We start from the raw sequence: 13,821 nt of genomic DNA, 5'->3' as shown, positions 1-13,821 counted from the left end.
AAAAAAAAAAAAATATTTATATCCTACATTTCCCCCTAAAATGAACACGGGAGAGAATATTTGAGAAAAACTAATTTCGCATGTTAAATACCTATGTCCAATGCTTTGATTTACACAGTGTATAGCCTATTTTACAATTATGCAAAAAGTAAGTCTGTAAATTAAATTGATCGAATTCACTGTTGTGTAACTTGGCAGTTTTAATGCATCTGAAAGCAGGGTAAAGAGATTTATAATTTCTGACTTCTGTTGTAGGACAGTTAGTTCTCATACCTTGCACAGGAACACGATAGCTAACGTTACTCTTCAAATAATCACAGGTTATATCGTCTTTAAGGATCTTGAATAAAATAAAATACTTTCTAATTTGGCCGATTCAGTTGTAACAGAACTCCAGATTACAGATGCATAGACTATTCTAGTTTCGATATCAATAATATAAAGTATTAAAAAGTGAATCAGGCGCAGAGAAAGAATAAGTTATTGACTGTATTAGACCCAAAATTCTAATTGCATGATACATGGAAATACAGTTTGTTGTCAAGAATACTCCAAAATCATTAACACAATTTCTTCTGTTAATTTGAATATTAAGTAATAGTTGCATTCTCTTGAAGTAGTTTTCCTCTAAAAGGTTATGACATTAGTCTAAGAAGTAACTAATTTTTTGTCATTGTCTTGAAACCACATTGCAATTGCATGAATGTATCCTTGAAGAGATGGGCAATCGGCAGTACTTTTGACTGCACGAATGATTTTTAAATCGTCGGTGAATAATAAACAACTAGATCTTATTCTTTTCTATGAGTATTATAAAAGAAGAGCTCCCAAATTAAAGTCCTGTGGATGAGAGCTTTTTAAATAATATGACAATAATACCGTTATCTCAAAGTCAGGAGAGGAGAAGGAATGTCAGAAAGAAGTGAAATTGGGAGAGGAGTACGACAAGGATGCCTACCCTGCCCATCATCTACTTGGAGAATTTAGTAAAGAACTGTTTTCACAACATGGGAGGAGTGATAGTAGGAGGAAGAAGAATAAAGTGCATAATATTTGCTGATGATATGGCGTTGTTAACATAAGAAGAGATGATACTAAGGGATATGCTACTGAAGCCAGATGACAGCTGTGAGCAATATGGGATGAAAAGAAATGCAAATATGACGAATACTATGGTCATAGGAAGAAAAATAAAGAAGGTAAACTTGCGAATTCTAAATGAGGCAGTAGACCAAGTGGACAGCTTCAAATACTTGGGGTGTACTATAAGCAGTAACATGAGCTGTTGCCAGGAACTTAATAGCAATGGCCAAGGAAGATTTTAATAGAAAAAGGAGCACCTTCTGCGGACCTCTGTAAAAAGAGCTAAGGAAGAGACTAGTGAAGTGCTTTGGGTGGAGTGTGGCATTGTATGGGGCAGAAACATGAACATTACGACGAAGTCAAGAGAAACGACTAGAAGCATTTAAAATGTGGATATAGAGAAGAATGGAACGTGTGAAGTGGACAGACAGAATAAGAAACGAAGCTGTGTTGGAAAGAATGGGTGAAGAAAGAATGATGCTGAAACTGATCAGGAAGAGAAAAAGGAATTGGTTGGGTCAGTGGCTGAGAAGAAACTGCCTATTGTAGGATGCACTAGAAGGAATGGTGAAAAGTTCGGGGCAGAAGAAGATATCAGATGATAGACGACATTAAGATATATGGATCATACGTACATACATGCATACATACATACATACATACATACATACATACATACATACATACATACATGTTCTGCCCATGGACAGGTCTTTCTCTGCAAACCCAGCATTCTCTAATATTTCCTATTTTCTGCTTTTCTTTTAGCATCCGCATATAATCCACATATCTTAATGCCCAGGTCGATGGCATTTAAGTGTGCTTAAATGCGACAGGCTCATGTCAGTAGATTTACTGGCATGTAAAAGAACTCCTGCGGGACAAAATTCCGGCACATCCGGCGACGCTGATATAACCTCTGCAGTTGCGAGCGTCGTTAAATAAAACAACATTTTTTTTTTCTTAATGTCGTCTATCATCTGATATCGTATTCTGCCCCGAACTCTTGTCCAGTTCACCATTCCTTCCAGTGCATCTATCAGTAGGCAATTTCTTCTCACCCAGTGACCCAAAGAATTCCATTTTCTCTTTCTGTTCAGTTTCAACATCATTCTTTCTTCACCCACTCTTTACGAGGAGACAAAGAGGAAGGCAGAAAATAGAAAAGATTGGAGAAACTTGGGTTTGCAGTGAAAGACTTTCCTTCATTAAAGAAATGAAATACCGTTATCATCATAGTCATTGTTGAATATTCACTACTAAATACTGTAGTTAAAATATAATACCGTGAAGTTATGAAAGTTTGTCTCCACTACTTCGTGATTATGCTAGACATTCCAGTGGACTGTAAAAGTCATTGTGACTTAAAACTTCCTGTGTATTTTTTTTAACTAAATGGGGTTACTTTTATAGTTGTTTTTTGTCCCAAACTGCCAAATGCTGTAATGTAAACGCTGTTATATTCTGGTCCATGAAGGAGGAATTGTAGCTAGGGCAGTGACTTGTGCAACATGAGTAGACACTGCCATCAGCACCAAGTTTGAAGATAAACAATTATGTCGAGCATTTGCATACACATTGCTGAGATGATGTTGGCAGCCCACGGCATTCCTCACAACAAGGCCTTCTTGTTACGGAGGTGGCAGTATTCAAATTTTATAGTCGTAATTATACTCCGGCACTGCACTTGCATAGCACCCCTGTTCCACTCTTACGTTTCAAACAGGTTTCTTCACTTTCTCTTGAAATTAAGATATAGAATTTCAGAAGTTTATCCTTGCTCCGTCTGGACACACTCATTTAATGGTGGTCTAATATTTTCAGTTTTCGCCTCCTTCGAGGATCCATTAAAGATTTCGAATCAAACTCGTCAAAGATTTTGTTTAAGGCTGTGTGATGTATATTGTCTCACTGTGAAAAGAGAGAGAAAGGAGATATGTCTTACTTCGTCTGTGTTGTTATGGTGATGGAGGACTGGAGCGGTGCCGTCCATCCGTCCAGTGGCGGGAGGGATAAGTTGATAGATTCTGTAGCACAAAATAAAATAACAAAATATTTCTCTTTGTACTGTGTAGTTCCGTCACTGAGCTTGTCTTTCAAGAAACTGAGTTCCGGCAGCCTATACAATAAAAGATTTTGAAAGGAATCCTGAAAATTTACAACCCTCCTATAATCTCCACCCTCATATGAAGGGACTTGGTTTATTGCTACTGAGATATGATAAACCTCACCAGGTATAGTGGGCAACCCGCTTTGTATGTGTACATGCACAAACCACCATTTTTTTTTAATTATTTGTATCATTAAAACTAGGTAGACTCATATTCTGACGCGAGCATACCATTCACTTCTTCAATACTTTTCATCATTATCATAATTTCACGGGTTAGTGAAGTACGACAAGGCTGTGGCCTTTCACCACTTCTGTTTATTATATATATAAATAGAATCATTCAAGATTGGCGACAGACACGACATGGATTTATTCCAATTAATCGAAATTTGCAGCTTGATGCTTTACTTTTCGCTGATGATTTAGTTCTCATGGCATCAACTGAAGATGATTTACATTCATTCATTCATTCATTCATTTATTTTATTCCATAGATCTTACATGAGCAATGAAGCTTTAAGATGTGGAACATGTCAACATTTTACAATATTACAATTACAATTTTTACAAATTTTTATAGTTTTACAATTTAGTAATTTTCTACAATTTTTACAATTTTGTACAATTTTTTTACATTTTTTTACATTTTTTTACATTTTGGCGAGATGTAGTGAGATGAGATGAGGTCCGAGGATTCGCCAAAATATTACCCGGCATTTGCCTTTTCGGTGGGGGAAACCTCGGAAAAACCCAACCAGGTAATCAAATCAAAGGGGGTAATCAAATCAAAGGGGTTGATGTCAAGGACTCGCCATAGACCATCCGGCTTCAGTCCCACGGCTGGGGAAAACCTCCGAAGAAACCAAAGTCCAAAGGGGGGTCCAACCCAAGCCCGAACGCAGCTCCGGATCAGCAGCCCAGCGAGTCTGTCGACTGACCAACATCGATGGCTCTACTAAAAGTATACAATACATAGCCAATCAGATTATTAAATATACAAACGCAAACGATCATTCATAATACAATATTCAGTACACAATTTAAATAAGGTCAGTGAAAAATATAACATGGAAATTAATATTGAAAAATCGAAAATCATGTCATTTTGTGGGAAATTCCCTGTACCAAGCAAAATCTGTTTGAATAATAAAATAATAGAAAGAGTAAATACCTTCACTTATCTTGGCTATACACTATCACCTTATGATGAAGTAGATATTGCTGAAAAAATATGTAAATATAATAAAACAATGGGGATCATTAATAAAATCATGAAACCCTCACTAGTACAAAGACACACAAGAATAGGCTTGTATAAAACCTTAGCACAGCCAGTATTAAGCTATGGTAGCGAAGCGTGGACTGTGAAGAATAAAGATGTCAGTAGAATAACAGCAAGTGAGATGAGGTTTATGAGAGCAACAGCTGGATATACTCGCTAGGATCATAAAAAAATGAGGACCTAATGCAAGAACTTCAAATAGAACCCATTATGCAGTTCATCAGCAAATATCAACTTCAGTGGAAGGGTCATCTCGAACGAATGAATCGATGCAGAATTCCAAAAGCACTGCTTAATTATCATCCATGTGGCAAAAGATCTCTAGGCCGTCCAAAGAAGAGATGGACTGAAAATTCTAGTTTGAGACCGTAACAGGCCACTTGGCCTAATACTTGTTAGGAAGATGATGATGATGATGATGATGAACTATATTTAGTTCATTATTGTGATGTACCGAAGTACGTATGATATTTCCGTGCAGGAATTCTGCATTGCCATATGATGAAGAATGGATGGAGCGGAAAAAAATTCTCTCCGGAACCCGGACTCGAACCCGCGTTTTCAGTCCTCCGCTCCACCCATCCTTCATTATATTTAGTTTGTTCCGAACTCAGGAATGTCTGAAGTTGTTCACTCCAGCGCTACATCGAACGTTCTGCGTTTATTCGTCCTGTAGGTCTGTAGTGTAGTAGTATCTTCGGAATGCGTCAGTCGTCCATTTTGAGATATTCCTACCGGTTTTATATTATATATTAAACTGATCTTTTATGGTGTACTTAGGCTTATTACATTTAATTCTTGGCGTATGTTCTCGCTTTTTTTTTCTGAACTTCTACTGTATATCTGCCACATGCCTCTGAAACCTCATTTCGGCAGCTTCACTTCTTTTGGTATCTCGAAATTGTTAGTGTCCAATTTTTGCAACCATACAGGAGTTTGATGGTTCTGCACATTTGGCTGGATTTGTTTAATTCATTTTTCACATAGGGGCGCTCTGTAGCGTCTCGGTTATGGCATAACGCTGCAAAGCCGGAATATCGTAGGTTCGATTCCCGATAAGGTCCTGGACTTTCTCCTTCCGGCCGCACTATGGCCCTGAGGTTTGCTCAACCTTTAGCAGAAATGAGCACCAAGGGCATTTCCTTGAGGTTAAAGGCGGCGGGCACGTAGGATTGACATCCATACTGCCATTAATGCTAATTGACTGTGAAGGTGGGAGCCAATTTGGTTTGCTATGGTAAGTTAGTACAACGTTATTTATTTCGAAATGTGATGGAAAATCAGCACAGCGTTATTGATTTCGAAATGTGATGGGAAGTCAGTACAACGTTATTGATTTCGAAATGTGATGGGAAGTCGGTACAATGTTGATTTCGAAATGTGATGGGAAGTCAGTACAACGTTATTGATTTCGAAATGTAATGGGAAGTCAGCATAGCGTTATTGATTTCGAAATGTAATGGGAAGTCAGTACAACGTTATTTATTTTGAAATGTGATAGGAAGTCAGTACAACGTTATTGATTTCAAAATGTGATGGGAAGTCAGTACAACGTTATTGATTTCGAAATGTGTTGAGAAGTCATTATAACGTGATTGATTTCGAAATGTGACGAGAAGTCAGTACAACGTTATATATTTCGAAAAGTAATGGGAAGTCAGCATAGCATTATTGATTTCGAAATGTAATGGAAGTCATTACAACGTTAATGATTTCGAAATATGATGGGAAGTCAGTACAACGTTATTTATTTCAAAATGTGATGGGAAGTCAGTACAACGTTAATTTCGAATTGTGACGGGAGGGTCAGTACAACGTTATTTATTTCGAAATGTGATGGGAAGTCAGTACATTGTTATTGATTTCGAAATGTGGAGGGAAGTCACTACAACGTTATTGATTTCGATGTGATGGGAAGTTAGTACAACGTAATATATTTTGAAAAGTAATGGGAAGTCAGCATAGCATTATTGATTTCGAAATGTAATGAAAGTCATTACAACGTTAATGATTTCGAAATATGATGGGAAGTCAGTACAACGTTATTTATTTCAAAATGTGATGGGAAGTCAGTACAACGTTAATTTCGAATTGTGACGGGAGGGTCAGTACAACGTTATTTATTTCGAAATGTGATGGGAAGTCAGTACATTGTTATTGATTTCGAAATGTGGAGGGAAGTCACTACAACGTTATTGATTTCGATGTGATGGGAAGTTAGTACAACGTTACTGATTTCGAAATGTGATAGAAAATTCGTACAGGTTTATTGATTTCAAAGTTATTGATTTCGAAATTCAACGGGAAGTCAGGAATAGATTGATGTAGATTTAGATTGTTTATCACAGCTCGTATGCAACATCTGAATATTAATAGAATGCAGTACTTCCATTTCGAATACAATTCAATACATATTTAATTACTCTGTTGTATGTGAATTGGGTGAAAATTCCATTCTCATGCATTATTTTATAAAGACAAGCTTGAAATCATAACTCCCAAATCACTTTTATGATTCTAAAAACTTTAACATATAAATGCTTATTAAAATCCCTATAAACATCATCACAAAACGTTTTTTGTTATAGAATACGGAAATGTAAGTTACTATTGTTTTAAAGGGAACAAGGAAGAAAAGAAACACAAGAGACGATAAAGTAAATAAAGTAATAGAGACTTGGACTGTGTTTGAGTAAAACATAAAGAAAGGAAGTCTGTGTAATCCACCGTCAGAGTTTTTTTTAACCTGAAGTGGCGAACAGGTTTGATTATATTTGCATAAAATTAAGTTGAATACGGAACAACTCTTTAAATTTCCTTAACGTATAGGCTTGAACGACGTTGTTCTCTTCCGAATGTATTGAGGCGTTTAAGGCTCCATTATATAATCATACCGTTTATCTTCGCCTGCTCTCACCAAACTCGATTAGAAACGAAGATACAAATTGTATTCATAGCTAGACGTTAACTTTATATGAGCATCATTTGTTTAACTCTGTAACGAGGTGGACTGCTCGACTATTGAAGATCTGCGACTTGCTGTGGACTCAGAGGGTTTGCAAGACGGACTGCTGAAGAGAGTCGCAGGTTCTATTTAATGTAAGGAATGTGGTTTTTCTAAAGTTTCCGTAAAAATTGGAAGTCATTACAGGGCAAAAAAATTGCATACATTACGTTAGTGGAGTGTTTGGAGGACGAACTAAAAATAGATTTGAGTAATTAAACACAAGGACTTTCTTGTCATTTAAATGTTCTCGTCCTTCATTTTATTGCTATTGCCTTCTTCTACTTGTTCTACTCTTTTCCTCATCCTCTTCTTCCTGTCCCTTCCTTTTGTCTTTTCTCCTGTCCTCATCTTTATCTTCCTTGCCTCGTCTTTAATTTAATTCCGTTCTTATTTTCCTCATCTGCATTTTCCCCTTTATCGACCTTACTTTTCTTGCTTCCGTCGCTATTTTCCTTTCTTCCTTCTTAAATTTCACTATACTTACTTACTTACTTACGGCTTTTAAGGAACCCGAAAGTGCATTGCCGCCCTCACATAAGCCCGCCATCGGTCCCTATCCTGTGCAAGATTAATCCAGTCTCTATCATCATATCCCACCTCCCTCAAATCCATTTTAATATTATCCTCCCATCTACGTCTCGGCCTCCCCAAAGGTCTTTTTCCCTCCGGTCTCCCAACTAACGCTCTATATGCACTTCTGGATTCGCCCATACGTGCTACATGCCCTGCCCATCTCAAACGTCTGGATTTAATGTTCCTAATTATGTCAGGTGAAGAATACAATGCGTGCAGTTCTGCGTTGTGTAACTTTCTCCATTCTCCTGTAACTTCATCCCGCTTAGCCCCATCGTTATTCTCCTTGTTCCCAATCCTTATTTTTCTTGTTCTTCATATTCTCCCCTCCCTTAAGTTTCTTTTCTAATCCTTGTTTTTCTTGTTCTCGTTCTTATTTTTCTTGTTTTCGTCCTTGATTTTCTTGTTCTCGTCCTTCCTTTTTTTTTGTTCTCGCCTTTGTTTTTCTTCTATTTGTCCTTGTTTTTTTATCTCCGTATGTTCCTTGTTCTCCTTCATGTTTTTATTGTTCTCATTCTTGTTTTACTAGTTATCGTCCTTGTTTTTCTTGTCCTTGTTTTCTTCCTCGTTCTTGATTGTCCCCTTCTTATGTTCTTATTCTAGTCTTTGTTTTTCTTCTCATCCTTGTTTTTTTTGTTCTCGTCCTTTTATCTTTGTTGTTTTTGTATTTGTTTTTTGTTTTATTCCATGTTTTTCTTGTTCTCATCCTTGTCTTTCATGTTCTTGTTCTTGTTTTCCTTGTTCTTGTCCTTCTTTTTCTTGTTCTCGTCCTTGTGTTTCTTGTTCTCGTCCTTGTTTTTCTTGTTCTTGTCCTTATTTTTCTTCTTTTCGTCCTTTTTTCATGTTCTCGTCCTTCTTGTTTTCATCCTTGTTTTTCTTGTTCTCATCCTTATTTTCTTGTCCTCGTCCTTGTGTTTCTTGTTCTCGTCCTTATTTTTCTTGTTCTCATCCTTATTTTTCTTGTTCTCATCCTTGCTTTCCTTGTTTTTCTTGTTCTCGTCCTTGTTTTTCTTGTTTTCGTCCTTTTTCATGTTCTCGTCCTTGTTTTCATCTTTGTTTTTCTTGTCCTCATCCTTGTTTTTCTTGTTCTCATCCTTATTTTTCTTGTTCTCGTCCTTGTTTTCATGTTCTCGTCCTTGTGTTTCTTGTTTTTGTCCTTATTTTTCTTGCTTTGTGCCATGCTTTTTTTGTTCTGATACTTGTTTTTCTTGTTATCGTCCTTGTGTTTCTTGTTCTTGTCCATATTTTTCTTGCTTTGTGCCTTTTTTTGTTCTCATCCTTGCTTTCCTTGTTTTTCTTGCTATCGTCCTTGTTTTTCTTTTTCTTGTCCTTGTTTTTCTTGTTTTCGTCCTTTTTCATATTCTCGTCCTTGTTTTCATCTTTGTTTTTCTTGTCCTCATCCTTGTTTTTCTTGTTCTCATCCTTATTTTTCTTGTTCTCGTCCTTGTGTTTCTTGTTTTTGTCTTTATTCTTCTTGCTTTGTGCCTTGTTTTTTTTTTGTTCTCATACTTGTTTTTCTTGTTATCGTCCTTGTGTTTCTTGTTCTTGTCCTTATTTTTCTTGCTTTGTGCCTTTTTTTGTTCTCATACTTGTTTTTCTTGTTATCGTCCTTCTGTTTCTTGTTCTTGTTTTTGTTTTTGTCCTTATGTTTCTTGTTGGTCTTGTCTTTATCTTTATACTTCTCTTTACTGTTTTTGTCTTCGTCCTTGTTTTTCTTGTACTTTTCCTTGTTTCTTGTTCTCGTCCTTGTTTTTCTTTTCCTCCTTGTTTTCCTCTTTTTGATTTTCTTTTTCTCGTCCTTGATTTCATCTTTTCGTCCTTACTTGTCTTGTTCTCCTCCTTGTTTTCTTTGTGCCTTCCTAATTTTCTTAATCCTGGTTATTTCTCCTTGTCCTTAATTTCCTGGGTCTCGTTCTCACTTCCCTTGCTCTGGTCAGAGTACCTCACGTCACAGTACTCATGACTCATTAAATAAGGATGGTGAAGTGGCGAATTTGCTCTACTTGATAACGTGAATTATCTTCTACAGAAATGCACGGATGGTTTCCGTTGAACATTCATCCACATGCACTTCGGCTGGACGACAAGGATTGCAGAATCCATCCGCGAAGTTGATCAATATTGATCTTGTGACTAAACGTGTTTCCAGCTTCCTGGTACCCGTGGGGTCTCCAGTCCTTAGTGTGGTAATCTCGAATGCAAACACTTAGCAGATGTTGTATGTGTTGCAGTGGGTGGGATGAGTCGGCCGCCGAAACCAGCGCCGCAGGTGAAGAAGGTGGCGCCCCCCGCGGTGCCCGACGTGTTCCGGCACTCTGGCAGCAGCTTCGGGTCGGCGGGCTACAGTAGCAGCGAGGACGGCTGCTTCATCACCGGGCCCGAGGGACAGCCGCCTCGCGGTGAGTAGGCGCTCCAATTGCTGCTATTGTATTTTGTCCTTTGGAAATAAGGAATGACCAGTTGGGACTTCATGATCTGTGAAGAGATCGGAATTGTTTCAGAATAAAACTAGCCTTTAGCATTTCAGCTACCCTATGAGTAGCTATATACGGCTTTACAGTCAAATGCTTGCAGTTTATTAATAAATAATTCAAGAAGTTTACTGATATTTTATTTAGGTACTACCTTGTGTCCTGATTTTATTATGCTCCGTGATTGTCTTTGGATGCAAATATCGCGCCGACAACATTTAATTTTGACGTAAACGACATTTCATACAAGTTGAGAGGATTCGATGGCATTTCTTTCCCCTTCTACTTTCCCTGAGTCCGTCAGTGACAGACTGGTAGCTGTTACCTCTTATACCTGCACCCCCCAAGCTGTACACTCTAGAAAATAAAATATTAAATTAAGTACATAAGTGAATGTAAAATACATTGTCACAGATGTTTGACAATTACATGTTAGAGTATATTTTTGTGTAGTTCTTACGATATTTTCAACTAATATAATTAGTTACATTTAGGAATGTCAGTTTGTATTATGAAGTCAGGGGGAGCGACACAGTGCAGATTGTCCCATTGTGTATGCTGTAGAGTAGCAACTAGCGGTGGAGAAAACATTTATCTTTTGCTCTCGGCAGCTTTTTAATGTGTCAGTTAATATAAACAAAAATAAAATGAAATACAAGCGCTTAGTATGGACTTTCGAAATATAGAGTATCAGTAAACCCTTTCAGAAATAAAATTTGTCACTATGTAGGAAGTCAATTAGTCGAACGTTTGTGAAATGGACAGTAGCATCTTCCCCTTCACTAAGAGTAGGGAGTGTGAGTAGAGGGGAAAGCCTATCAACCAAACTGAAATGGGGTTTAGTATTACGTCTTTCTCCTGTCTAGGAATGGGGGTGGGGGTAACTCTAGTAACATCCATGGTAACTGGGACCTTTCTCATCCTTTCCTGATGTTGGAGCCGATGCAAGTACCCAAAAACTTCGCACCGACATTATCCTGTTCCTTGATCTTGATAATAGATCAGGGGCGTCATTTCAGTTTTTACTTCGGAGAGGCAAGATTTGTTTAGGGAAGACTTTATAGAATATATCGCCTCTCTATTTCCTCTGAAATGGACTACATTCCATACCCTAAACTGGAGTAAACTTGACCGCTGGGGTTAACTTGACCACAAAAAAAAATTTAAACTGAATAACATTGTTGCTTTGAGATATGAAATTTGTTTCTTGTGATTGGTTATGCAGCTAAATTGTAAAAATTATTCTACCTAAAATTTCCGATTTAATTTGCCCAAATTCTATTGCAGGCGGAGTTCAAATATTTCCTTTCCCATGGATGACGCCATGCAGCAAGATTGTGATTTTAGAAAGGTATTAGGGGAGAGTCGGGTAGTATCGGACATCGGGTAATATCGGGCAGTGCGTTTCTTTCATCTTCCACCATATGGTAGTACCTGAATGACATGGTTACGTTTCTCTATGCGACATTACAGAAACGTAACCATGTCAATCAGGTACTATCATCATGTGGTAGATGAAAGAAACTCACTGTCCGATATTACCCGATGTCCGATACTACCCGACTCTCCCCTAATGCAGAAACGCTACCTGTAAAATCTGCTCCTAAGTGTAATTCAGCACGTTTTATTGCACCTGTGAATGCCTTTTTAAGGATTTACAGTAATATCTCAGACATATTGTCTCCAAAGTCTGTAAAAAGATCGTTGGTTATTAATACACCTCGGATTTCTAGGCAGTTAAAAACTATCTTTCAGGCACGTAAAATACGCCGTGAATTTATCAAAATAGGCATTTAAAACATAGATTTAAGCACCTAAAAATACAATTTCATGTAGCTAAAAGTACTTTTTTATGTAGCTAAAATATAATTTCTATCCACACAGATTATTGTAACTATGAAAATGCAATTAATTAGCAAGTATTAAGCATTACGGTAAAAAAAATATTGCGGTTAGAAACTTTATTTTTGTTAAGTCTTAAATTATGAATATCGGTACGCAATTTTTTATGAATTCATCGGCCTCATTGCTCTAAGGCTGCTAATACATAAGTACTCATATTAGAATTAAATTAATTTAATTTTATGCGGAAACTAAGAGGAACGTGGTAAAATATAAAAGATTGGAGAATGCTGGGTTTGCAGTGAAAGACTTGTCATTAAGCAGAACACTAGAAATGAATGAATGTCACTAAAATATTCAAACAATACTGCATCAATACAAATATATGAGTTGGGTCATTTCTACAGAATGCCATTTGAACTGTATGTCATTTTGAAGAAAGGAATCGAACCAAAAAATATATTATATATTTAAAACTGTAAGATTTATGAATTCAATATTTGGGTAAAAGTATTCCAAATAATATGAATTTGATAAATATGAGAGTGAATTTTTTTCTTATTTTCCTTCAACTTCAACTCAATTTTACTCATCTTTAGCGCTGTGTGCGTTGGTTCCTTTCTGCATAATTTGGTCCAATTAGCCCCAACAAATCTCGTCTTTTATTTCTTAAGAGTTTATAAAAGTCGAATATTTTAATATTAAAGGTACAGTTCTCACATTCTTTCTTTACTAGTAGGCCTACTTTTCAATTACTAACTTTTTTATGTTAAAATCGGGGAGGGGGAAGCAATTGACCCAGCCTGCCCCTCCTAAATGACGCCTTTGTAACAGATACTGTGCTACCAACCCCTCCGGAATAAGGGTATATGTTGCATGGTTTCCCTATGTACTTATTCCCTTTTTCCGCTGGGGGGGGGGGTTATTCAATTATTGTGGAGCTATCTCGTGGTAAAAGTGGAAACTAAAATTAAAACATTGTCTTTTGAATGAATGGTGTTTGTGAAGGGGACTGAATAAATGAAGGTCTGGACTGTAAGGGGCAGTGGCAGAGTTTTACAGCGCAACCACCCACGAGCGGATTGCTGTGTGTGTTATCGTGAAATAAGATCACGTAGGAGTTCTGGTCGTTAACGTCGAATGTTGGGTTTCAGTTTGTTCAAGTTTGCGCATTAATGTTCTACATTGATAAGTTAATGAGGCGGTACGACGTCGGTTAATGAGATTTGAGCTCGGATTTTGTCTGCACTGGGTTTGAAGAACTGACAGTAGTTGGGAAAAATTGTATCAATAAATTTGAAATTTATTTGAAGAAATATTTAATTTTCACTTGTCTCTCACAATTGAAGGGTTGATAGCAAAAAAACCGGACAAGTTTAAAAATTCTAATTTTGAGCAAAGTACAGTTTTCTTCACTTCATTTTAAGCGGCATCTGTTGACGTAACAGTT

At 37.1% G+C, this 13,821-nt stretch overlaps 1 protein-coding gene across 3 annotated transcripts in view; it reads left to right on the top strand.

Moving 5' to 3' along the window:
* Positions 1 to 13,821, top strand: part of ckn (CRK like proto-oncogene, adaptor protein) — a 504,603-nt gene that overhangs the window by 381,588 nt on the left and 109,194 nt on the right. For all 3 annotated transcript variants that reach the window (XM_069829235.1, XM_069829233.1, XM_069829234.1), the window contains exon 2: positions 10,290 to 10,457. In XM_069829235.1, coding sequence (XP_069685336.1) covers positions 10,290 to 10,457 — 168 coding nt within the window. The remainder of the gene's footprint in view (positions 1 to 10,289; positions 10,458 to 13,821) is intronic.

Source organism: Periplaneta americana, chromosome 6 (genome assembly GCF_040183065.1).
Source record: "Periplaneta americana isolate PAMFEO1 chromosome 6, P.americana_PAMFEO1_priV1, whole genome shotgun sequence".
NCBI classification, from domain to species: Eukaryota; Metazoa; Arthropoda; class Insecta; order Blattodea; family Blattidae; genus Periplaneta; species Periplaneta americana.
The sequence above is the reverse complement of the archived record's forward strand: the minus strand, read 5'-3'. Positions and strand labels throughout refer to the sequence as shown.